The sequence below is a fragment of the Scyliorhinus torazame genome, chromosome 11, assembly GCF_047496885.1.
Source record: "Scyliorhinus torazame isolate Kashiwa2021f chromosome 11, sScyTor2.1, whole genome shotgun sequence".
Classification (NCBI taxonomy): domain Eukaryota; kingdom Metazoa; phylum Chordata; class Chondrichthyes; order Carcharhiniformes; family Scyliorhinidae; genus Scyliorhinus; species Scyliorhinus torazame.
In genome coordinates this window covers 257274821-257299489 of record NC_092717.1, presented here as the reverse complement: position 1 = coordinate 257299489, position 24669 = coordinate 257274821, and the positions used below count along the sequence as shown (strand labels likewise).

Genomic DNA, 24669 nt, shown 5'->3' with positions numbered 1-24669 from the left:
GGATGCTTTCTGTGGTGCATCTGTAAAAGTTGATAAGAGTTAATGTGGAGATGCCGAATTCCCTTAGTTTCCTGAGGAAGTATAGGCGCTGTTGTGCTTTCTTGGTGGTAGCGTCGACGTGGGTGGACCAGGACAGGTTTTTGGAGATGTGCACCCCTAGGAATTTGAAGCTGCTAACCATCTCCACCTCGGCCCCGTTGATGCTGACAGGGGTGTGTACAGTACTTTGCTTCCTGAAGTCAATGACCAGCTCTTTAGTTTTGCTGGCATTGAGGGAGAGATTGTTGTCACTACACCACTCCACTAGGTTCTCTATCTCCCTCCTGTATTCTGACTCTCGTTGTTCGAGATCCGGCCCACTATGGTCGTATCGTCAGCAAACTTGTAGATGGAGTTGAAGTCAAATTTTGCCACACAGTCATGTGTGTACAGGGAGTAGAGTAGGGGGCTAAGTACGCAGCCTTGCGGGGCCCTGGTATTGAGGACCATCATGGAGGAGGTGTTGTTGTTTATTCTTACTGATTGTGGTCTATGGGTCAGGAAGTCGAAGATCCAGTTGCAGAGGGAGGAGCCAAGTCCTAGGTTTTGGTGCTTTGACATGAGCTTGGCTGGGATTATGAGGCGGGATTCTCTGACCCCCCGCCGGGTCGGACAATCCTCGGGGGGGGGGGGGGGGGGGGGGGGCGCGAATCCTGTTCCGCCGCTCCGACACCGGCTGCCGTACTCTCCGGGCAAGGGCGGGTTTTTACGTCGCGCCGGCCGGGGGCCGTTGGCAGCTGCCCCCCCCCAACAATTCCCCAGGCCCCGATGGGCCGAAGCGGCCGTCGTTTCCTGGCCAGTCCCGCCGGCGTCAAATGGACATGGTCCATCCCGGCAGGACTTGGCTTGTAGGCCGGCCAGGTGAGTCCTCGGGGGGGGGGGACCCCACGGAGGCCTGGCCCACGATTAGGGCCCACCGATCTGTGGGCGGGCCTGTGCGTGGGGGGCCTCCTCCCTTCCACGCCGACCCCTGGAGGGCTCCGCCATGGCCGTCGCGGGAGAACCCCCCTGTGCAAGCCGGTCTGCGCATGTGCAGGAAACACGCCGGCCGGTCTGCGCATGCGCAGGAAAACACGCCGGCCGGTCTGCGCTGCGCATGAGCAGGAAACACGCCGGCCGGTCTGCGCATGCGCAGGAAACACGCCGGCCGGTCTGCGCATGCGCAGGAAACCCACCGGCCGGTCTGCACATGCGCAGGAAACACGCCGGCCCTTCGCTGCCGGTTGGTGCGCCGCCAACCCCTCCGGCTCCGGGAGTGCGGAGGATTCTGCACCTTCTGGTCGGCCGGACGCCGGAGGGGTTCGTGCCGCTCTTGGCGCCGGCTTCGGGCCTTCTGTCCAGTTGCTGGAGAATCCCGCCCATGGTGTGGAAGGCGGAGCTGTAGTCAATGAATACGAGTGTGATGTAGGAGTCCTTGTTGTCGAGATGCTCTCGGGATGAGTGTAGGGCCAGGGAAATGGTGTCTGCTGTGGACCGGTTGCAGCGGTATGCGAATTGCCATGGATCAAGGCGTTCTGGGAGTATGGAGGTGATGCGCTTCATGATCAACCTCTCGAAGCACTTCATTACGACTGAAGTCAGGGCCACCGGTCGGTAGTCATTGAGGCACGTTGCCTGGTTCTTCTTTGGTACCGGTATGATGGTGGTCTTCGTGAAGCAGGTGGGGACCTCGGAATGGAGTAGGGACAGGTTAAAGATGTCCGTGAATACCTCTGCCAGCTGGTCCGCGCAGGCTCTGAGTGCACGACCAGGGATCCCGTCCGGGCCCGTCGCCTTCCGAGGGGTTCACTTTCAGGAAGGCCAATCTGACTTCGGAAGCTGTGATGGTGGGTATGGGTGAGTTATGGGCTGCTGGGGCACTCGCCAGCGGATTGTTGGTTACCTGCTCGAAGCGAGCATAGAATGCATTGAGTTCATCGGGGAAGGGGTGCGCTGCTGCCGGAAATTTCAGTGTCACACGGGAGGGTTTGAACTAGTATGGCAGGGGGGGGTGGTACCAGAGTAATAGGTTGGAAGGTGAAAAAATTGAGGGAGAACTGGGGAATAGGGCCAGTATGGCTCTGAGGCAGAGCAGACAGGGAGAAGTTGCTGAACACAGCGGGTCTGGTGGCCTGAAGTGCATATGTTTTAATGCAAGAAGTATTACGGGTAAGCAGATGAACTTGGAGCTTGGATTAGTACTTGGAACTATGATGTTGTTGCCATTACAGAGACCTGGTTGAGGGAAGGACAGGATTGGCAGTGTCATGTGAGGGTACCTTTAAGAAATGGGTGTTTTATAAATGGGTGTGTTATAAATATCTGTAGTGAGAGTACCTTTAAGAAATGGGTGTTTATTACTGCAGTGATGTCAGAGACTGGGTGGAGCTGGGCTGTCTGTCAGCTTTTTACTTTCGTTTTAGGGTGTTTGCTGCAGGGTGTGTTTTAGTTTTGTTTTCAGAGCTGGGTAGCTGCAGTCACAGCCAGAAGGTGTTTGAATCTCTCTCTGTAACCTACAGACTATAAATCGATCCTGGTGATTTAAAACTAAAAACAGTCGTTACTTTAACCTGATGTGCTTCTGGTAAAAGGTGTTTCTTTTGTCTTCTGGATGTTGTTTTGGGAAGTTATTCAGGACTATTTAGTGCTGTATTCTTTGGGGTTGTATTTGAATTAATGGATGCTAAGATGTTCACTGTTTGTTTTAAAAAGGTTAACTTGAGTTCAGAGAATAAACATCGTTTTGCTTTAAAAAATACTTTTCCATTTTTGCTGTACCACACCTGTAGAGTGGCCGTGTGCTCCCCATACCACAATCTATTGAACGTTGTGGGTCAGGGGAACTCCATGATACACTTTGGGGTTCTCTAAACCCTGGCCCATAACAGCAGCTAAACGTTCCAGGATTTTGATGTTTCAGGCGGGATAGAGGGGATGTAAAAGGGGAGGCGGAGTTGCGCTACTTGTTCGGGAGAATATCACAGCTGTACTGTGGGAGGACACCTCAGAGGGCAGTGAGGCTATATGGGTAGAGGTCAGGAATAAGAAGGGTGCAGTCACAATGTTGGGGGTTTACTACAGGCCTCCCAACAGCTAGCGGGAGATAGAGGAGCAGATAGGTAGACAGATTTTGGAAAAGAGTAAAAACAACATGGTTGTGGTGATGGGAGACTTCAACTTCCCCAATATTGACTGGGACTCACTTAGTGCCAGGGGCTTAGACGGGGCGGAGTTTGTAAGGAGCATCCAGGAGGGCTTCTTAAAACAATATGTGGACAGTCCAACTAGGGAAGGGGCGGGTACTGGACCTGGTATTGGGGAATGAGCCCGACCAGGTGGTAGACGTTTCAGTAGGGGAGCATTTCGGGAACAGTAACTACAATTCAGTAGGTTTTAAAGTGCTGGTGGACAAGGATAAGAGTGGTCCTAGGGCGAATGTGCTAAGTTGGGGGAAGGCTAATTATAACAATATAGGCGGGAACTGAAGAACCTAGATTGGGGGCGGATGTTTGAGGGCAAATCATCATCTGACATGTGGGAGGCTTTCAAGTGGCAGTTGAAAGGAATTCAGGACCGGCATGTTCCTGTGAGGAAGAAGGATAAATATGGCAAATTTCACGATCCGTGGATAACGAGAGATATTGTAGGCCTCGTCCAAAAAGAAAAAGGAGGCATTTGTCAGGCTAAAAGGCTGGGAACAGACGAAGCCTGTGTGGAATATAAGGAAAGTAGGAAGGAACTTAAGCAAGGAGTCAGGAGGGCTAGAAGGGGTCACGAAAAGTCATTGGCAAATAGGGTTAAGGGAAACCCCAAGGCTTTTTACATGTACATAAAAAGCAAGAGGGTAGCCAGGGAAAGGGTTGGCCCACTGAAGGACAGGGGAAGGAATCTATGTGTGGAGCCAGAGGAAATGGGCGATGTACTAAATTAATACTTTGCATCAGTATTCACCAAAGAGAAGGAATTGGTAGATGTTGAGTCTGGAGAAGGGTGTGTCAATAGCCTGGGTCACATTGAGATCCAAAAAGACGAGGTGTTGGGCGTCTTGAAAAATATTAAAGTAGATAAGTCCCCAGGGCCGGATGGGATCTATCCCAGAATACTGAAGGAGGCTAGAGAGGAAATTGCTGAGGCCTTGACAGAAATCTTTGGATCCTCACTGTCTTCAGGGGATGTCCCGGAGGACTGAAGAATAGCCAATGTTGTTCCTCTGTTTAACAAGGGTAGCAAGGATAATCCAGGGAACTACAGGCCGGTGAGCCTTACTTCAGTGGTAGGGAAATTACTGGAGAGAATTCTTCGAGACAGGATCTACTCCCATTTGGAAGCAAGTGGACGTATTAGTGAGAGGCAGCACGGTTTTGTGAAGGGGAGGTCGTGTCTCACTAACTTGATAGAGTTTATCGAGGAGGTCACAAAAATGATTGATGCAGGTAGGGCAGTGGATGTTGTCTATATGGACTTCAGTAAGGCCTTTGACAAGATTCTTCATGGCAGACTGGTACAAAAGGTGAAGTCACACGGGACCAGGGGTGAGCTGGCAAGATGGATACAGAACTGGCTAGGTCATAGAAGGCAGAGAGTAGCAATGGAAGGGTGCTTTTCTAATTGGAGGGCTGTGACCAGTGGTGTTCCACAGGGATCAGTGCTGGGACCTTTGCTGTTCGTAGTATATATAAATGATTTGGAGGAAAATGTATCTGGTCTGATTAGTAAGTTTGCAGACGACACATAAGTTGGTGGAATTGTGGATAGCGATGAGGACTGTCAGAGGATACAGCAGGATTTAGATCATTTGGAGACTTGGGCGGAGAGATGGCAGATGGAGTTTAATCCGGACAAATGTGAGGTAATGCATTTTGGAAGGGCTAATGCAGGTAGGGAATATACAGTGAATGGTAGAACCCTCAAGAATATTGACAGTCAGAGAGATCTAGGAGTACAGGTCCACAGGTCACTGAAAGGGGCAACACAGGTGGAGAAGGTAGTCAAGAAGGCATACGGCATGCTTGCCTTCATTGGCTGGGGCATTGAGTATAAGAATTGGCAAGTCATGTTCCTTTCACAAGGTTGCACTATTTGATGTTACTTTTTTTGGGGAGGATTTTATGACCTGCACGCTTATTTACGCGTGCAGGATTGGACCAGCATCCGCCTCTGATATTGGCGTGATGCTGGGTGTAAACTAATAAATAGGCAAAAGAACAAAAAGTAACTGATGGATAAAATAAATGTGGGGAGTGCCCCAAACCAGCGGGTGGAGCACAGCCCAAACAGAACGAGAAAAGGAACAAAACCTTATCAAAAACCCGTCAAATAAAGTGTGAGAATTGGGGTCGATAAGGCAGTCCCACCCCTGCGGTGCCCACCGAGCCCGGAACGCTCGAGTGTGCCTGTGGACACCGCATGCTCCGTCTCCAGGGACACCCGGCCGCGAATGAGGCCGCGGAAGAGGGGCAGACAGTCGGGCCGGATGACCCCCTCGTTCGCCCGCTGCCTGGACCTATTCATGGCAAGTCTGGCCAGGCCCAGGAACAGGTTCACGAGGAGACCCTCCGCCTTCCGCGCCCCCCTCCGCACCGGATGCCCGTAGATCAGACCCAGCCTTTCCCACGGCATCCACAGCCCTCCGCCACCCAGCCCTTCCCACGGCACCCACAGCCCGGCCCTCCGCCACCCAGCCCTGCCCACGGCACCCACAGCCCTCCGCCACCCAGCCCTTCCCACGGCACCCACAGCCCGGCCCTCCCAGCCCTTCCCACGGCACCCACAGCCCTCCGCCACCCAGCCCTTCCCACGGCACCCACAGCCCGGCCCTCCCAGCCCTTCCCACGGCACCCACAGCCCTCCGCCACCCAGCCCTTCCCACGGCACCCACAGCCCTTCCCACGGCACCCACAGCCCGGCCCTCCGCCACCCAGCCCTGCCCACGGCATCCACAGCCCGGCCCTCCGCCACCCAGCCCTTCCCACGGCACCCACAGCCCTCCGCCACCCAGCCCTTCCCACGGCACCCACCGCCCTCCGCCACCCAGCCCTGCCCACGGCACCCACCGCCCTCCGCTCCGCCAGCCACCCGAATGGAGATTGGCGGAGGTGCGGATTCCTGAGCAGCGCCTCCCTTACGACAGCCGCCACTCCTGACGGGGGAGAGCTGCGGCGCCTGGAGACCGTGTTCCAGACTTTGAGGAGGTCCTGGTACAAGACGGGCAGCGCCAACAGAGAGTTCCGAAGACCCTGCTGGTCCACAGACAGGAGCTGCACGTCGTAGTTCAGGCCGAGCCCCTGGGGGGAGAAATCCGTCGCCAGGGCCCCACCGTGGAGGAGGCTCAGCGTACAGGTAACGCTGCAGAGTCTGAGGGTGGAAAGTGGCAGTCTGGGTGCGGAGGCACACCAGCGCCTGACCGCCCTCCGCCATCGGGAGACTCCAGACCTCCGCAGCGACCCCGTGCAGTCGATTGTCCCAGAGGAACCGAAGCTGGGCTCTCTGGATGGTGGGACAAAGCCAGGGGGAGGAGTCAGTGACCAGCCGGGACCACAGCATGGAGGCGATCAGCTGGTTTATGACGAGAACTCGACCCCTGTAGGACATCACTCGGAGCCGTCCTGTCCAGCGTCCCAGGCCAGCGGTGACCTTGGTCTCCAGCTCCTGCCAGTTCGCCGGCCAGGCTCCCTCTGCCGGGCAAAGATGGACTCCCAGGCAGAGGCTGTTGGTCCGACTCCAGCTGAAGGGCCCGAGCTCCTCCGGGAGGGGGTCCACCTGCCACGGACCGACCAGGAGTCCGGAACATTTGGCCCAGTTGATCCGTGCGGAGGATGCGGTGGAGTAGACAGCTTGGCTCTCTCGCATCCTCCGGGGGTCCCCGGGGTCAGTGACCATGAGGAACACGTCATAAGCGTCCGCCGAGAGGACCACCCCCCCGTCCGGCTCCCGCAGAACCAGCCCCGTGAACCTCCTCCACAGGAGGCACAGGAAAGGCTCCACGCAGAGGGAATAATGTTGACCGGACAGGGGGCAGCCCTGACGCACTCCTCTCCCAAAGCGAAGGGGCGCCGGCAGGGACCCGTTAACCTGAATCAGACTCTCCGAGGCAGCGGACAGTAACCGGATCCGGGCGACAAAATTCGTTCCGAACCCGAAAGCCCGCAGAGTCCCGAGCAAATCCCCGTGCCCCACCCTGTCGAACGCCTTCTCCTGGTCAAGAGACAGGGAGGTGCTCGACATACCAGTCCTCTGGGTAAGGTGAATAATGTCCCGGGCCCCAATTGGAATGCATATTACCCGTGGTCTGGAGCAGGCGTGGGGGTTGGATTGGGTCCATCGTGCCGATTGGTATCTGAAGGGTCCGAATGCTGCGAGGCCTTCCTTGGTCGAATGTCTGGTTTAAGTTCTCTTCTCTTGCTGCTGTCTAGCTGGCTTGCTGAAACCACTCCTGGTACCATATGTTATTCTCTAAGTCTGAATGAAGATTGGAGACGTCCAGTTAACACAAGCTCTTTATTCAGAGGGTTTGTTCTGTTTCCAGAGCTCAACTAGATGTAAAACAGTCAAGAAGTATGACCAGTGAAGCTAAGGTAAGCTGCCTATGCTGAGCTGTCTCTGTCTGCTGCTGCTCACTAGCCCTGTGCTTCTGAAAGAGGCGGATCCTACCTTGTGCTCGACCCTTTATACCCGTCTCTGATGCCCTCTAGTGATGCTGTGGCTGTCACATCTGCCTGCAGTCCCTGGTGTTTGTGCAGATGTATGTACAGATGTACAGATCACTACAGGTAAGACATGTATAGTAGAGGTACATGGGTAAATCCCTGCCTGCTGGCTCCGCCCAGTAGGCGGAGTATAAATGTGTGTGCTCACCGAGCTGCAGCCATTCTGGGTCCAGCTACAGGAGGCACAACATCTTTGCTCAATAAAGCCTCGATTATTCCACTACTCGCGTCTTTGTGCTGATAGTGCGTCACAGTGTCTCTGGGATTTTGTGTATATCTTTAACAAATCTGTGCTGATGTTTATTCTGAATCTATTTATTCTGACGGGGAGTGTTTGCTTTGCCAGGCCAGCAGAGACGAGGATTGTGAAGTTTAACAGCACAACACGTGAATGTTGCGATGGATACAGTGGTCCTCAGTGCACTGAAGGTGAGGAACTGGAGAATATGTCCCTGACCCCTGAACCCATCGCTGGTCACTGCAATGTCAATGACCCCTGAACCCCATTGCTGGTCACTTCAAGCTATCCCCACAATTATCGTCAACCCCTGACCTTTCCAATGGACATCAACCCCCCCCCTTCCCCCGATTATACCGACATTAATACACATTCCCAAATCTGCCGGAATTTTTGGTAACTGTTTTGGTCGTTTGTTTTTCCAGGACCAAGTTTCCCGGGACTTTGTTACACCACATGGAACTGCCAGCACTTTCCCGGGATCGGGAACACATCCCTGATCACCATGGAGGAATGCTGCACTGCATTGTGGGGTCACAGCTGGAAGAATGTCTCCTCAGATTTCTGCTTCTCCTGTTCGTATCTCAGTCTGTCAGGTCAGAAAACACACCCTCATCTCAGAGAAACTCTGCCAGAGGGTATGTACTGAGGGAGTGCCGCATTGTCAGAGGGTCAGTACTGAGGGAGTGCCGCACTGTCAGAGGGTCAGTACTGAGGGAGTGCAGCACTGTCAGAAGGTCAGTACTGAGGGAGTGCTGCACTGTCAGAGGGTCAGTACTGAGGGAGTGCCGCACTGTCAGATGGTCAGTACTGAGGGAGTGCCGCACTGTCAGAGGGTCAGTACTGAGGGAGTGCCGCACTGTCAGAGGGTCAGTACTGAGGGAGTGCCGCACTGTCAGAGGGTCAGTACTGAGGGAGTGCCGCACTGTCAGAGGGTCAGTACTGAGGGAGTGCCGCACTGTCAGAGGGTCAGTACTGAGGGAGTGCCGCACTGTCAGAGGGTCAGTACTGAGGGAGTGCCGCACTGTCAGAGGCTCAGTACTGAGGGAGTGCCGCACTGTCAGAGGGTCAGTACTGAGGGAGTGCCGCACTGTCAGAGGGTCAGTACTGAGGGAGTGCCGCACTGTCAGAGGGTCAGTACTGAGGGAGTGCCGCACTGTCAGAGGGTCAGTACTGAGGGAGTGCCGCACTGTCAGAGGGTCAGTACTGAGGGAGTGCCGCACTGTCAGAGGGTCAGTACTGAGGGAGTGCTGCACTGTCAGAGGGTCAGTACTGAGGAACTGCTGCACTGTCAGAGGGTCAGTACTGAGGGAGTGCCGCACTGTCAGAGGCTCAGTACTGAGGGAGTGCCGCACTGTCAGAGGGTCAGTACTGAGGGAGTGCCGCACTGTCAGAGGGTCAGTACTGAGGGAGTGCCGCACTGTCAGAGGGTCAGTACTGAGGGAGTGCCGCACTGTCAGAGGGTCAGTACTGAGGGAGTGCCGCACTGTCAGAGGGTCAGTACTGAGGGAGCGCTGCACTGTCAGAGGGTCAGTACTGAGGGAGTGCCGCACTGTCAGAGGGTCAGTACTGAGGGAGTGCCGCACTGTCAGAGGGTCAGTACTGAGGGAGCGCTGCACTGCCAGAGGGTCAGTGCTGAGGGAGTGCTGCACTGTCAGAGGGTCAGTACTGAGGGAGTGCCGCACTGTCAGAGGGTCAGTACTGAGGGAGCGCTGCACTGTCAGAGGGTCAGTACTGAGGGAGGGCTGCACTGCCAGAGGGTCAGTGCTGAGGGAGTGCTGCACTGTCAGAGGGTCAGTACTGAGGGAACGCTGCACTGTCAGAGGGTCAGTACTGCGGGAGTGCCGCACTGTCAGAGGGTCAGTACTGAGGGAGCGCTGCACTGTCAGAGGGTCAGTACTGAGGGAGTGCCGCACTGTCAGAGGGTCAGTACTGAGGGAGTGCCGCACTGTCAGAGGGTCAGTACTGAGGGAGTGCCGCACTGTCAGAGGGTCAGTACTGAGGGAGTGCTGCACTGTCAGAGGGTCAGTACTGAGGGAGTGCCGCACTGTCAGAGGGTCAGTACTGAGGGAGTGCCGCACTGCCAGAGGGTCAGTGCTGAGGGAGTGCTGAACTGTCAGAGGGTCAGTACTGAGGGAGCGCCGCACTGTCAGAGGGTCAGTACTGAGGGAGGGCTGCACTGCCAGAGGGTCAGTGCTGAGGGAGTGCTGCACTGTCAGAGGGTCAGTACTGAGGGAACGCTGCACTGTCAGAGGGTCAGTACTGAGGGAGTGCTGCACTGTCAGAGGGTCAGTACTGAGGGAGGGCTGCACTGCCAGAGGGTCAGTGCTGAGGGAGTGCTGCACTGTCAGAGAGTCAGTACTGAGGGAGTGCTGCACTGTCTGAGGGTCAGTACTGAGGGAGAGCCGCACTGTCAGAGGGTCAGTACTGAGGGAGTGCTGCACTGTCAGAGAGTCAGTACTGAGGGAGTGCTGCACTGTCAGACGGTCAGTACTGAGGGAGTGCCGCACTGTCAGAGGGTCAGTACTGAGGGAGTGCCGCATAGTCAGAGGGTCAGTACTGAGGGAGTGCCGCACTGTCAGAGGGTCAGTACTGAGGGAGTGCCGCACTGTCAGAGGGTCAGTACTGAGGGAGTGCCGCATAGTCAGAGGGTCAGTACTGAGGGAGTGCCGCACTGTCAGAGGGTCAGTACTGAGGGAGTGCCGCACTGTCAGAGGGTCAGTACTGAGGGAGTGCCGCACTGTCAGAGGGTCAGTACTGAGGGAGTGCTGCACTGTCAGAGGGTCAGTACTGAGGGAGTGCTGCACAGTCAGAGGGTCAGTACTGAGGGAGTGCCGCACTGTCAGAGGGTCAGTACTGAGGGAGAGCCGCACTGTCAGGGAGTCAGTACTGAGGGAGCGCCGCACTGTCAGAGGGTCAGTACTGAGGGAGTGCCGCACTGTCAGAGGGTCAGTACTGAGGGAGTGCCGCACTGTCAGAGGGTCAGTACTGAGGGAGTGCCGCACTGTCAGAGGGTCAGTACTGAGGGAGTGCCGCACTGTCAGAGGGTCAGTACTGAGGGAGTGCTGCACTGTCAGAGGGTCAGTACTGAGGGAGTGCCGCACTGTCAGAGGGTCAGTACTGAGGGAGTGCCGCACTGTCAGAGGGTCAGTACTGAGGGAGTGCAGCACTGTCAGAGGGTCAGTACTGAGGGAGTGCCGCACTGTCAGAGGGTCAGTACTGAGGGAGCGCTGCACTGTCAGAGGGTCAGTACTGAGGGAGTGCCGCACTGTCAGAGGGTCAGTACTGAGGGAGTGCCGCACTGTCAGAGGGTCAGTGCTGAGGGAGCGCTGCACTGCCAGAGGGTCAGTGCTGAGGGAGTGCTGCACTGTCAGAGGGTCAGTACTGAGGGAGCGCCGCACTGTCAGAGGGTCAGTACTGAGGGAGCGCTGCACTGTCAGAGGGTCAGTACTGAGGGAGCGCAGCACTGTCAGAGGGTCAGTACTGAGGGAGTGCCGCACTGTCAGAGGGTCAGTACTGAGGGAGTGCCGCACTGTCAGAGGGTCAGTACTGAGGGAGTGCAGCACTGTCTGAGGGTCAGTGCTGAGGGAGTGCCGCACTGTCAGAGGGTCAGTACTGAGGGAGGGCTGCACTGCCAGAGGGTCAGTGCTGAGGGAGTGCTGCACTGTCAGAGGGTCAGTACTGAGGGAGTGCCGCACTGTCAGAGGGTCAGTACTGAGGGAGCGCTGCACTGTCAGAGGGTCAGTACTGAGGGAGGGCTGCACTGCCAGAGGGTCAGTGCTGAGGGAGTGCTGCACTGTAAGAGGGTCAGTACTGAGGGAACGCTGCACTGTCAGAGGGTCAGTACTGAGGGAGTGCTGCACTGTCAGAGGGTCAGTACTGAGGGAGTGCCGCACTGTCAGAGGGTCAGTACTGAGGGAGTGCTGCACTGTCAGAGGGTCAGTACTGAGGGAGTGCCGCACAGTCAGAGGGTCAGTACTGAGGGAGTGCCGCACAGTCAGAGGGTCAGTACTGAGGGAGTGCCGCACTGTCAGAGGGTCAGTACTGAGGGAGTGCCGCACTGTCAGAGGGTCAGTACTGAGGGAGTGCTGCACTGTCAGAGGGTCAGTACTGAGGGAGTGCTGCACAGTCAGAGGGTCAGTACTGAGGGAGCGCCGCACTGTCAGAGGGTCAGTACTGAGGGAGTGCCGCACTGTCAGAGGGTCAGTACTGAGGGAGCGCCGCACTGTCAGAGGGTCAGTACTGAGGGAGTGCCGCACTGTCAGAGGGTCAGTACTGAGGGAGTGCTGCACTGTCAGAGGGTCAGTACTGAGGGAGTGCTCCACAGTCAGAGGGTCAGTACTGAGGGAGCGCCGCACTGTCAGAGGGTCAATACTGAGGGAGTGCCGCACAGTCAGAGGGTCAGTACTGAGGGAGTGCCGCACTGTCAGAGGGTCAGTACTGAGGGAGTGCCGCACTGTCAGAGGGTCAGTACTGAGGGAGTGCCGCACTGTCAGAGGGTCAGTACTGAGGGAGTGCCGCACTGTGAGTGGGTTTATCTGGGGGTGTGAGTAGGGTTATTTGGGGAGGGGGAGTGGTTGGAGGGATAGGGGATTTTGGGGGGATTATTTGAGGAGGGAGATATATTCCTGGGAGGCAGGGCGGCGGATGGGCTTTCGGGGGGCACGGGCGGAAAGACAGGGATTTTGCCGGGGGGGGGGGGGGGGGGCAGGTGTTTTGCCGGGGCGTGGGTGTTTCTGCGGGGGTACAGGGTTTTTTCGGGGGGGGGGGGACAAGGTTTTTGCCGGGGGGGGGGGAGGCAGGGGCAGGGGTTTTTGCCCGGGGGGTTGGGTTCCGGGGGGGGGGGGGTGGAGTGTTTTTTGTCGGGGGCGGGGAGCGGGGGACAAGATTTTTGCCGGGTGGTGGGGAAGGGATTTGTGCCCCGGGGGTCACAGAGGTTTTTCCGGGGTGGGGGGCAGAGCTTTTGTCCTGGGGGGGGGGGGGGGTTGCCGGGAGGGGGTGGAGTCACTGGATTTTCCGGAGGAGGAACAGGGATTTTTCCGGGGGGGTGGGGGGTGGGTGGGGGGGGAGGGGGGGTGGCAGGGGATTTTCCAGTGGGGGGAAGGGGAGGGGGACAGGGGGTTTTCTGGGGTGGAGACGACAGGGTTTTTTGTCGGTGGGGAGACGACAGGATTTTTTCCGTCGGGGGGCACAGGGGGTTTTGGTGGGGGGGGCACAAGGGTTTTTGGTGGGGGGGGGGCACAGGGGTTTTTGGTGGGGGGGGCACAGGGGTTTTTGGTGGCGGGGGCACAGGGGTTTTTGGTGGCGGGGGCACAGGGGGTTTTGGTGGGGGGGGCACAGGGGGTTTTGGTGGGGGGGGCACAGGGGGTTTTGGTGGGGGGGGCACAGGGGTTTTTGGTGGGGGGGGCACAGGGGTTTTTGGTGGCGGGGGCACAGGGGTTTTTGGTGGGGGGGGCACAGGGGGTTTTGGTGGGGGGGGCACAGGGGGTTTTGGTGGGGGGGGCACAGGGGGTTTTGGTGGGGGGGGCACAGGGTTTTTCCGGGGCTGGGTCTGTTTTTCTGGCAGTGATGGGGTTTTCCCGGGAGGTGACAGCAGTGATTTGCTGAATTGTTTCTGCTAATTGTTGCTTTCACAGATGCTGTGTCCAATCCTCTGCTGGTCAGACCCCAGCTACTGTCTGGTCAGCTGCGATCAGCCAAGGATTATCGTTTCTTTGCCACCTGTATGACCTGGAGTGGATTTCATTTCCGAACCTTTGATGGGAAACACTTCAATTTTGATGGCAGCTGTACCTATAACCTGGCTTCGTCCCTGGATGGAACGTGGGCTGTCTACATCGCAACAGCACAGTGTCCAGTGAACAGGCAAGAATGTCGCAAGGTCAGTCACCGTCCATCAATCACACTCGAACAATTGTAGCTCAGTCCGTGCTCACATCCACTCCACATTCTCAACATCACAACCCCCAATCCCTCATTTCCTGACAGAAACACTAACTGATCACTTCGGCCCGTGTCACCCAGAAAACCTCCCAGATTAGACATCCAGGGAGGTGATGCTGGAACTGTACAAAACGTTGGTTAGGCCACAGCGAGAGGATTGTGAGCAGTTCTGGAATCCACATTATAGGAGGGATGTGACAGCACTGGAAAGGGGGCAGAGGAGATTTACCAGGAAGTTGCCTGGGCTGGAGAGGTTTAGTTATGGAGAGGGATTGGACAGACTGGGGTTGTTTTCCTGGGAGCAGAGGAGACTGAGGGGGGACAGGATTGTATAAAATTATGAGGGGCACAGAGAGAGTCGACAGGAAGAAACGTTTCCCCTTGGTGGAGGGGTCAATGACCAGGGGGCAGAGATTGAAGGTGAGGGGCAGGAGGGTTAGAGGGGATATCAGGAAAAACCCTTTCCCCCAGAGGGGGTGGGAGTTTGGAACTCGCTGCCTGAAAGGGGGGTGGAGGCAGAGACCCTCAGAACATTCCAGAAGTATTTAGATGTGCATCGTGATCCCAGGGCTATGGGCCCAGTGCTGGGAAATGGGATTAGAATAGTTAGGGGGGGGGTGTTTGACCGGTGCAGACTCGATGGGCCGAAGGGCCTTTTCTGAGCTGTAAATGTCTTATTCTAATCACAGAATTTTAACATTGCAGAAGGAGGCCATTCGGCCCATCTGTCTGCGCCAACCCTCCAAGCGACCATCATGGCTCAGTGCCAGAAACGATCATCTTATCCCACTCACCAAATCCCGAAGGCAGGCAGCTTCCCCCGATGTTGCTGTGTTGAGTTTGGATCGGCCTTTGCCGAGTCTGTGGATTGGACATTCTGCCATGATGTGCTGCACAGTTTGCTCTCTCCCACAGGCACAGAGGGGGCTGAAACTGATGCCCCACCTGTGGAGGTTGGTCAGGCAGGGAGCAGGGAGCCGCTGTGTTGGGGTCGAGACAACGTGATTGTTTCTGCTGCCCAATGGTTCACATTCATTAGTCCAGGTGGAATTTGTGTTGAGGTCCGGTGAGGGCTGGGAGGGTTTTGTGCACCTTGATGGGAGTGATATGTTGGGTAGGCTGAATAGATCAGCTCAAGGTGTGTGTCTGTGTGTCTGTGTGTCTGTGTGTGTGTGTCTGTGTGTGTGTGTGTGTCTGTGTGTGTGTGTGTCTGTGTGTGTGTGTCTGTGTGTGTGTGTGTCTGTGTGTGTGTGTCTGTCTGTGTGTGAGTGTGTCTGTCTGTGTGTGTGTGTCTGTGTGTGTGTGTGTGTGTCTGTGTGTGTGTGTCTGTGTGTGTGTGTCTGTGTGTGTGTGTGTGTGTGTGTGTCTGTGTGTGTGTGTCTGTCTGTGTGTCTGTGTGTGTGTGTGTGTCTGTGTGTGTGTCTGTCTGTGTGTGAGTGTGTCTGTCTGTGTGTGTCTGTCTGTGTGTGTCTGTCTGTGTGTGTCTGTGTGTGTGTCTGTGTGTGTGTGTCTGTGTGTGTGTGTCTGTCTGTCTGTGTGTCTGTCTGTGTGTGTGTCTGTGTCTGTGTGTGTCTGTGTGTCTGTGTGTCTGTGTCTGTGTGTCTGTGTCTGTGTGTGTGTGTCTGTCTGTCTGTGTGTCTGTCTGTCTGTCTGTCTGTGTGTCTGTCTGTGTGTGTGTCTGTGTGTCTGTGTGTGTGTGTGTCTGTGTCTGTGTGAGTGTGTCTGTCTGTGTGTGAGTGTGTCTGTCTGTGTGTGTGTGTCTGTGTGTGTGTGTCTGTCTGTGTGTGCCTGTGTGCATGTGTCTGTATGTGTGTGTCTGTATGTGTGTGTCTGTGTGTGTGTGTCTGTGTGTGTGTGTGTGTGTGTGTGTGTCTGTGTGTGTGTGTCTGTCTGTCTGTGTGTCTGTCTGTGTGTGTGTCTGTGTCTGTGTGTGTCTGTGTGTCTGTGTGTCTGTGTCTGTGTGTCTGTGTCTGTGTGTCTGTGTCTGTGTGTGTGTGTCTGTCTGTCTGTGTGTCTGTCTGTCTGTCTGTCTGTGTGTCTGTCTGTGTGTGTGTCTGTGTGTCTGTGTGTGTGTGTGTCTGTGTCTGTGTGAGTGTGTCTGTCTGTGTGTGAGTGTGTCTGTCTGTGTGTGTGTGTCTGTGTGTGTGTGTCTGTCTGTGTGTGCCTGTGTGCATGTGTCTGTATGTGTGTGTCTGTATGTGTGTGTCTGTATGTGTGTGTCTGTGTGTGTGTGTCTGTGTGTGTGTGTGTGTGTGTCTGTGTGTGTGTGTGTGTCTGTCTGTCTGTGTGTCTGTGTGTGTGTCTGTGTGTGTGTCTGTGTGTGTGTCTGTGTGTGTGTCTGTCTGTGTGTGAGTGTGTCTGTCTGTCTGTGTGTGTCTGTCTGTGTGTGTGTCTGTGTGTGTGTCTGTGTGTGTGTCTGTGTGTGTGTGTCTGTCTGTGTGTCTGTGTGTCTGTGTCTGTGTGTCTGTGTCTGTGTGTGTGTCTGTCTGTGTGTCTGTCTGTCTGTCTGTGTGTGTGTCTGTGTGTCTGTGTCTGTGTCTGTGTCTGTGTGTGTCTGTGTCTGTGTGTGTCTGTGTGTGTCTGTGTGTGTCTGTGTGTGTCTGTGTCTGTGTGTGTGTCTGTGTGTGTCTGTGTCTGTGTCTGTGTCTGTGTCTGTGTCTGTGTCTGTGTGTGCCCAACACCAGGAGTGCACGGTAGAATTCCTCCAGCGATTCCCCAGGGGTTTGTCGCCTTGTTGCAAGCAGGTGCCAACCGTAGACCTGGTTTACCGGGCGAATATAGTGTCCTTTTAGCAGCATCAAAGTCTTCCGCTTCCTCGATGAGGGTGTAAATCTCCGGGCTCACCCTAGAGTGCAGGACGTGCAGTTTCTGCTCTCCCGTGGGTGCGTTTTCGGCCGTCTCGAGATACCCTTTAAAACACGCCAGCCAGTGCTTAAAGATTGCCGCTGAGTTCGCCGCGTGGGGGCTGAGTTGCAGACACTCCGGCTTGATTCGGAGCTCCATCCTTTTAAATCTAGCTTATTAAATTGATGCACGATCAATGACCACTAAGGCGAGGTTGTAGTCCAACTGAAGGCTTTAATAAGCTAGATGTTTCCCCCAGCAGCTCAGGTACAGAATGAAGGCTGCTGGGGCGGCACAAGCTCTTATACCCCGCCTTGCAGGGCGGAGCTACCATACATTCTGACCAATAGAAAGCATACAGTTTCCACCAATGGTGCTCCAGCCTATCAGGTAAAGTAATACCTCTAATACCACACCTTCTTAACCACCTTATCTACCTGTCCTGCTGTTTTCGGAGATCTGTGAACCTGCACACCAAGCTCTCTGCGATCCTCTGTACTTCCCAGGGTCCAACCATTCATTGTACATTCCCTGGCCTTGTTCGTCCTTCCAAATTGTCTCACCTCACACTTTTCATGGTTAAATTCAATTTGGGCCTCTTCTGCCCATCCAGCCCGTCTGTATCATCCGGAAATCTCATGTTTGCTCCTCATTCACCACATCACCAATTTTTGTGTCATCTGTGAACGTGACTATCATACCTCCTACATTCACGTGCACAGCTTTAATGTACGCTGCAAACAGCAAGGGACCCAGCACCGATCTCTGCGGAACTCCACTGGATACATCAACATCACCCTGTGCCTCAAACCCAAAGCCAGCTTTGGAATGTGGGGAAATATGGGGAAAAGGCATTGAGTGATCAGCCATGATCATTTTGAAAGGCAGAACAGGCCCGATGGGCTGAATGGCCCACTCCTGTCCATTATTCCTCTGTTTCAGTCTCTCCCTCTCAATCTCGCCTTGTGTTGTTCCCAGGTGTTGAGGATTATGTTCGGTTTGGATCGAATCCTGGCTGAAAACGACACTGTGGTCATCAACGGAGCCAGCCTCGCTGCCAGGAAACCGTATTACCGCAATGGTGAGTCTATTTCTCACTCTCTGCTGCTCACTCTCTCTTCGCTTTGCTCCCAGAACCACAAGATCAGGTTACCCTGACGGGGAATTATAGACCACGGTGGAGAAAATGTTTGAATCAATTATTAAGGATGAAATAACTGAGCATTTGGAAAGTGGGGACAGGATCGGTCCCAGTCAGCAGGGATTCTCTAAAGGGAAATCAGGTTCAACAAATCTTCTGGAATGTTTTGAGGATGTGACCAGCAGAGTGGACAAGGGTGAACCAGTCGATGTTGTCTATCTGGACTTTCAAAAGGCTTTTGACAAGGTCCCACACAAGAGATTTGTGAGCAAAATTAAAGCTCATGGTATTGAGGGTAATGTATTACATAAGAACATACGAACTAGGAGCAGGAGTCGGCCATCTGGCCCCTCGAGCCTGCTCCGCCATTCAATGAGATCATGGCTGATCTTTTGTGGACTCAGCTCCACTTTCCGGCCCGAACACCATAACCCTTAATCCCTTCATTCTTCAAAAAACTATCTATCTTTATCTTAAAAACATTTAATGAAGGAGCCTCAACTGCTTCACTGGGCAAGGAATTCCATAGATTCACAACCCTTTGGGTGAAGAAGTTCCTCCTAAGCTCAGTCCTAAATCTACTTCCCCTTATTTTGAGGCTATGCCCCCAAGTTCTGCTTTCACCCGCCAGTGGAAACAGCCTGCCCGCATCTATCCTATCTGTTCCCTTCATAATCTTATATGTTTCTATAAGATCCCCCCTCATCCTTCTAAATTCCAACGAGTACAGTCCCAGTCTACTCAACCTCTCCTCGTAATCCAACCCCTTCAGCTCTGGGATTAACCGCGTGAATCTCCTCTGCACACCCTCCAGTGCCAGTACGTCCTTTCTCAAGTAAGGAGACCAAAACTGAACACAATACTCCAGGTGTGGCCTCACTAACACCTTATACAATTGCAGCATAACCTCCCTAGTCTTAAACTCCATCCCTCTAGCAATGAAGGACAAAATTCCATTTGCCTTCTTAATCACCTGTTGCACCTGAAAACCAACTTTCTGCGACTCATGCACTAGCACACCCAGGTCTCTCTGCACAGCAGCATGTTTTAATATTTTATCATTTAAATAATAATCCCTTTTGCCGTTATTCTTAACAAAATGGATAACCTCACATTTGTCAACATTGTATTCCATCTGCCAGACCCTAGCCCATTCACTTAGCCTGTCCAAATCCCTCTGCAGACTTCCAGTATCCTCTGCACTTTTTGCTTTACCACTTATCTTAGTGTCGTCTGCAAATTTGGACACATTGCCCTTGGTCCCCAACTCCAAATCATCTATGTAAATTGTGAACAGTTGTGGGCCCAACACTGATCCCTGAGGGACACCACTAGCTACTGATTGCCAACCAGAGAAACACCCATTAATCCCCACTCTTTGCTTTCTATTAATTAACCAATCCTCTATCCATTCTCCTACTTTCCCCTTAATGCCATGCATCTTTATCTTATGCAACAACCTTTTGTGTGGCACCTTGTCAAAGGCTTTCTGGAAATCCAGATATTCCACATCCATTGGCTCCCCGTTATCTACCGCACTGTTAATGTTATCAAAAAATTCCACTAAATTAGTTAGGCACGACCTGCCCTTTATGAACCCATGCTGCGTCTGCCCAATGGGACAATTTCCATCCAGATGCCTTGCTATTTCTTCCTTGATGATAGATTCCAGCATCTTCCCCACTACCGAAGTTAAGCTCACTGGCCTATAATTACCCACATTCTGCCTACCTCCTTTTTTAAACAGTGGTGTCATGTTTGCTAATTTCCAATCCACCGGGACCACCCCAGAGTCAAGTGAATTTTGGTAAATTATCACTAGTGCATTTGCAATTTCCCTAGCCATCTCTTTTAGCACTCTGGGATGCATTCCATCAGGGCCAGGAGACTTGTCTACCTTTAGCCCCATTAGCTTGCCCATCACTACCTCCTTGGTGATATCAATCCTCTCAAGGTCCTCACCTGTCATAGCCTCATTTCCATCAGTCACTGGCATGTTATTTGTGTCTTCCACTGTGAAGACCGACCCAAAAAACCTGTTCAGTTCCTCAGCCATTTCCTCATCTCCCATTATTAAATCTCCCTTCTCACCCTCTAAAGGACCAATATTTACCTTAGCCACTCTTTTTTGTTTTATGTATTTGTAGAAACTTTTACTATCTGTTTTTATACTCTGAGCAAGTTTACTCTCATAATCTATCTTACTCTTCTTTATAGCTTTTTTAGTAGCTTTCTGTTGCCCCCTAAAGATTTCCCAGTCCTCTAGCCTCCCACTAATCTTTGCCACTTTGTATGTTTTTTCCTTCAATTTGATACTCACCCTTATTTCCTTAGATATCCACGGTCGATTGTCCCTCTTTTTACCGTCCTTCCTTTTTGTTGGTATAAACCTTTGCTGGGCACTGTGAAAAATCACTTGGAAGGTTCTCCACTGTTCCTCAACTGTTTCACCATAAAGTCTTTGCTCCCAGTCTACCTTAGCTAGTTCTTCTCTCATCCCATTGTAATCTCCTTTGTTTAAGCACAAAACACTAGTGCTTGGTTTTACCTTCTCACCCTCCATCTGTATTTTAAATTCCACCATATTGTGATCGCTCCTTCCGAGAGGATCCCTAACTATGAGATCCTGAATCAATCCTGTCTCATTACACAGGACCAGATCTAGGGCCGTTTGTTCCCTCGTAGGTTCCTTTTACATACTGTTCGAGGAAACTATCGCGGATATATTCTATAAACTCCTCCTCAAGGCTGCCTTGACCGACCTGGTTAAACCAATCAACATGTAGATTAAAATCCCCCATGATAACTGCTGTACCATTTCTACATGCATCTGTTATTTCTTTGTTTATAGCCTGCCCCACCATAATGTTACTATTTGGTGGCCTATAGATTACTCCTATCAGTGACTTTTTCGCCTTACTATTCCTGATTTCCACCCAAATGGATTCAACCTTATCCTCCATAGCACCGATGTCATCCCTTACTGTTGCCCGGATGTCATCCTTAAATAACAGAGCTACACCACCCCCCTTACCATCCACTCTGTCCTTCCGAAAAGTTTGATACCCTCGGATATTTAACTCCCAGTCGTGACCATCCTTTAACCATGTTTCAGTAATGGCCACTAAATCATAGTCATTCACAATGATTTGCGCCATCAACTCATTTACCTTATTCCGAATACTACGAGCATTCAGGTAAAGTACACTTATGTTGGCTTTTTTACCTCTGTTCTGAATCTTAACACCTCGATCAGTAACCTCTCCTAAGTTATATTTCCTCTTAACCTTTCTCCTAATTTTCCTTGTCGTCGAACCCACATCTTCCTGTAACAACCTGCCGCGTCGCTTACCATTAATGTTTTCACTTCCCGTTTTATTTCTTTTAGTATTCCTGGTCCTATTCACTGAGCTCCCCTCAGTCACTGTACCTTGTACTGTCGCCCTTTTTGATTTTTGACTATGGCTTCTCTGCCTTACACTTTCCCCCTTACTGCCTTTTGTTTCTGTCCCTGTTTTACTACCTTCCAACTTCCTGCATCGGTTCCCATCCCCCTGCCACATTAGTTTAAACTCTCCCCAACAGCTCTAGCAACCCCCCCCCCCCCCAGGACATCGGTTCCAGTCCCGCCCAGGGGCAGACCGTCCGGTTTGTACTGGTCCCACCTCCCCCAGAACCTGTTCCAATGTCCCAGGAATTTGAATCCCTCCCTCTTGCACCATCTCTCGAGCCACGCATTCATCCTCTCTATCCTGACATTCATACTCTGACTAGCTCGTGGCACTGGTAGCAATCCTGAGATTACTACCTTTGAGGTCCTACTTTTTAGTTTAACTCCTAGCTCCCTAAATTCTGCTTGTAGGACCTCGTCCCGTTTTTTACCTATATCGTTGGTGCCTATGTGCACCACGACAGCTGGCTGTTCATCCTCCCCCCCCCCCTCCAGAATGTCCTGCAGCCGCTCCGAGACATCCTTGACCCTTGCACCAGGGAGGCAACATACCATCCTGGAGTCTCGATTGCGTCCGCAGAACCGCCTGTCTATTCCCCTTACAATTGAGTCCCCTATCACTATAGCCCTGCCATTCTTCTTCCTGCCCAGCTGCGCAGCAGAGCCAGCCACGGTGCCATGAACCTGGCTGCTGCTGCCTTCCCCTGGTGAGCCATCTCCCCCAACAGTATCCAAAGCGGTATATCTGTTTTGCAGGGAGATGACCGCAGAGGACACCTGCACTGCCTTCCTACTCTAGCTCTGTCTTTTGGTCACCCATTTTCTATCTCCCTCAGTACCTTTCACCTGCGGTGTGACCAACTCGCTAAACGTGCTATCCACGACGTCCTCAGCATCGCGGACACTCCAAAGTGAGTCCATCCGCAGCTCCAGAGCCGTCAAGCGGTCTAACAGGTGCTGCAACTGGACACACTTCTTGCACGTGAAGGAGCCAGGGACAGTGGATGTGTCCCTGAGCTCCCACATCGCACACGAGGAGCACGACACGGGTCTGAGATCTCCTGCCATGTCTTAAACCTTCGGTTAACTTGAACAATTTCAATTTCCCCCCCAAAAATTTAACTAAATAAATAAACAATGAAGAAAAAAAAAAAATATATATATATATATACCAATGAAAAGAAACAGAAAAACAGAAACACTACTTACCAGTCACTTACCAGGGATAAAAAACACTTCCTCCCCTCCCAGCTTTGAATTCCCACCTCGATTCAAATTCCCAAACTCACTCTTAGCTGTGTCTCACTCCTGGCTCTGTCTTCTCTCTGGCTCACTGGGAGAACTCACTGGGAGTGAGTTTACAAGTGGCTCTTTTTAAACTGTCCTGAGTTGACTCCCCTCCCCCACCTGCTTTTAGATCAAGGTAGATTAAAGTGACTGACACTTAACTGCCAACCAGTTATGTGAGTGGGTGGGACAGCCCTTGTTAACCTACACTGCACAATACTAGCTTGATTTAAATTAATTTAAACTCCTGAAATTTAAAAGGAGCTGCCTTACTGATTCAATTTAATTCAATTCCCACCTCGATTCAAATTCCCAAACTCACTCTTTGCTGTCTCACTCTGGCTGTCTTCTCTGTCTCACTGGGAGAACTTGACGTGGATAGAGAACTGGTTGGCAGACAGGAAGCAGAGAGTGGGAATAAACGGGTCCTTTACGGAGTGGCACTGACAGTGGGGTACCGCAGGGTTCAGTGCTGGGATCCCAGCTCTTCACAATATACATTAATGATTTGGACGAGGGAATCGCAATATCTCCAAATTTGCAGACGACACTAAGCTGGGTGGCAGTGTGTGCTGTGAGGAGGCTGCGAAGAGGATGCAGGGCGACTTGGACAGGCTGGCTGAGTGGGCAAATACTTGGCAAATGCAATATAATGTGGGTAAATGTGAGGTTCTCCCCTTTTGTGCCAAAAAGTGAAAGGCAGATTATTATCTGAATGGTGGCAGTTTTGGAAAAGGGGAAGTGTAACGAGACCTGGGTGTGATGGTGGAACCGTCGCTGAAGGTCGGCAGATACAGCAGGCGGTGAGGAAACCTAATGGCACGCTGGCCTTCATAGCGAGAGGATTGGAGTATAGGAGTGGGGATGTCTTGCTACAGTTATACTGGGCCTTGGTGAGGCCACACCTTGCTGCAGGTATACAGGGCCTTGGTGAGGCCACACCTTGCTGCAGGTATACAGGCCTTGGTGAGACCACACCTTGAGTATTGTGGCAGTTTTGGTCTCCTAGTTTGAGGAAGGACATTCCTGCTGTTGAGGGTGTCCAGCGAAGGTTCACCAGACTAATTCCCGGGATGGCAGGACTGACAGATGAAGAAAGACTGGATCGACTGGGCTTGTACTCACTGGAGTTTAGAGGAATGAGAGGGGATATCATAGAAACATATAAAATCCGGATGGGACGGGACAGGCTGGATGTGGGAAGAATGTTCCCGATGTTGGGGACGTCCAGGACTAGGGGTCACAGCCTAAGAATAAGGGGTCAGCCATTCGGGACTGAGATGAGGAAGAACGTCTTCTCTCACTAAATTTAAAAAAACTGAGCATTGGTAACTAATTAAACATAATTACTTAATTATAATTTAGAGGGATATCTAAGCCAGAGATCGGAGAGTACTGTATTAGCTTTCGCATTTGTATTAGAAATCTAGTGCTAGGAAACAGATAGTTAACAGTAACTTTGAAATTTAAAAAAATATATATTCAAAAAAAAAAAATTTTTTAATTTAAATTTAAATTTTAATTAATTGACGCAATGTCAGTTAGAGGGGTGCTGTGCTCTGACTGTGAGATGTGGCAGGTCCGGGAGGCTTCCAGCGTCCCGGATGGCTTCATCTGAAGAAAGTGCACCCAACTGGATCTCCTCACAGACCGCATGGTTCGGTTGGAGCGGCAATTGGATGCACTTAGGAGCATGCAGGTGGCGGAAAGCGTCATAGATCGCAGTTATGTAGATGTGGTCACACCCAAGGTGCAAGCAGAGAAATGGGTGACCACCAGAAAGGGCAGGCAGTCAGTGCAGGAATCCCCTGTGGTTGTCCCCCTCTCGAACAGATATACCCCTTTGGAAACTGTTAAGGGGAATAGCCTATCAGGGGAAAACAGCAGTAGCCAGAGCAGTGGCACCACGGCTGGCTCTGATGTTCAGAAGGGAGGGTCAAAGCGCAGAAGAGTAATAGTAATAGGGGACTCTATAGTCAGGGGCACAGATAGGCGCTTCTGTGGACGTGAAAGAGACTCCAGGATGGTATGTTGCCTCCCT

The 24669-nt window shown here is 52.7% G+C and overlaps 1 protein-coding gene across 1 annotated transcript in view; it reads left to right on the top strand.

Moving 5' to 3' along the window:
* sspo (SCO-spondin) overlaps nucleotides 1-24669 on the top strand; it is a 1206999-nt gene that overhangs the window by 8712 nt on the left and 1173618 nt on the right. Inside the window, 4 exon segments of the mRNA XM_072468611.1 lie at nucleotides 8071-8153; nucleotides 8388-8558; nucleotides 13599-13843; nucleotides 17728-17830. Coding sequence (XP_072324712.1) covers nucleotides 8071-8153; nucleotides 8388-8558; nucleotides 13599-13843; nucleotides 17728-17830 — 602 coding nt within the window.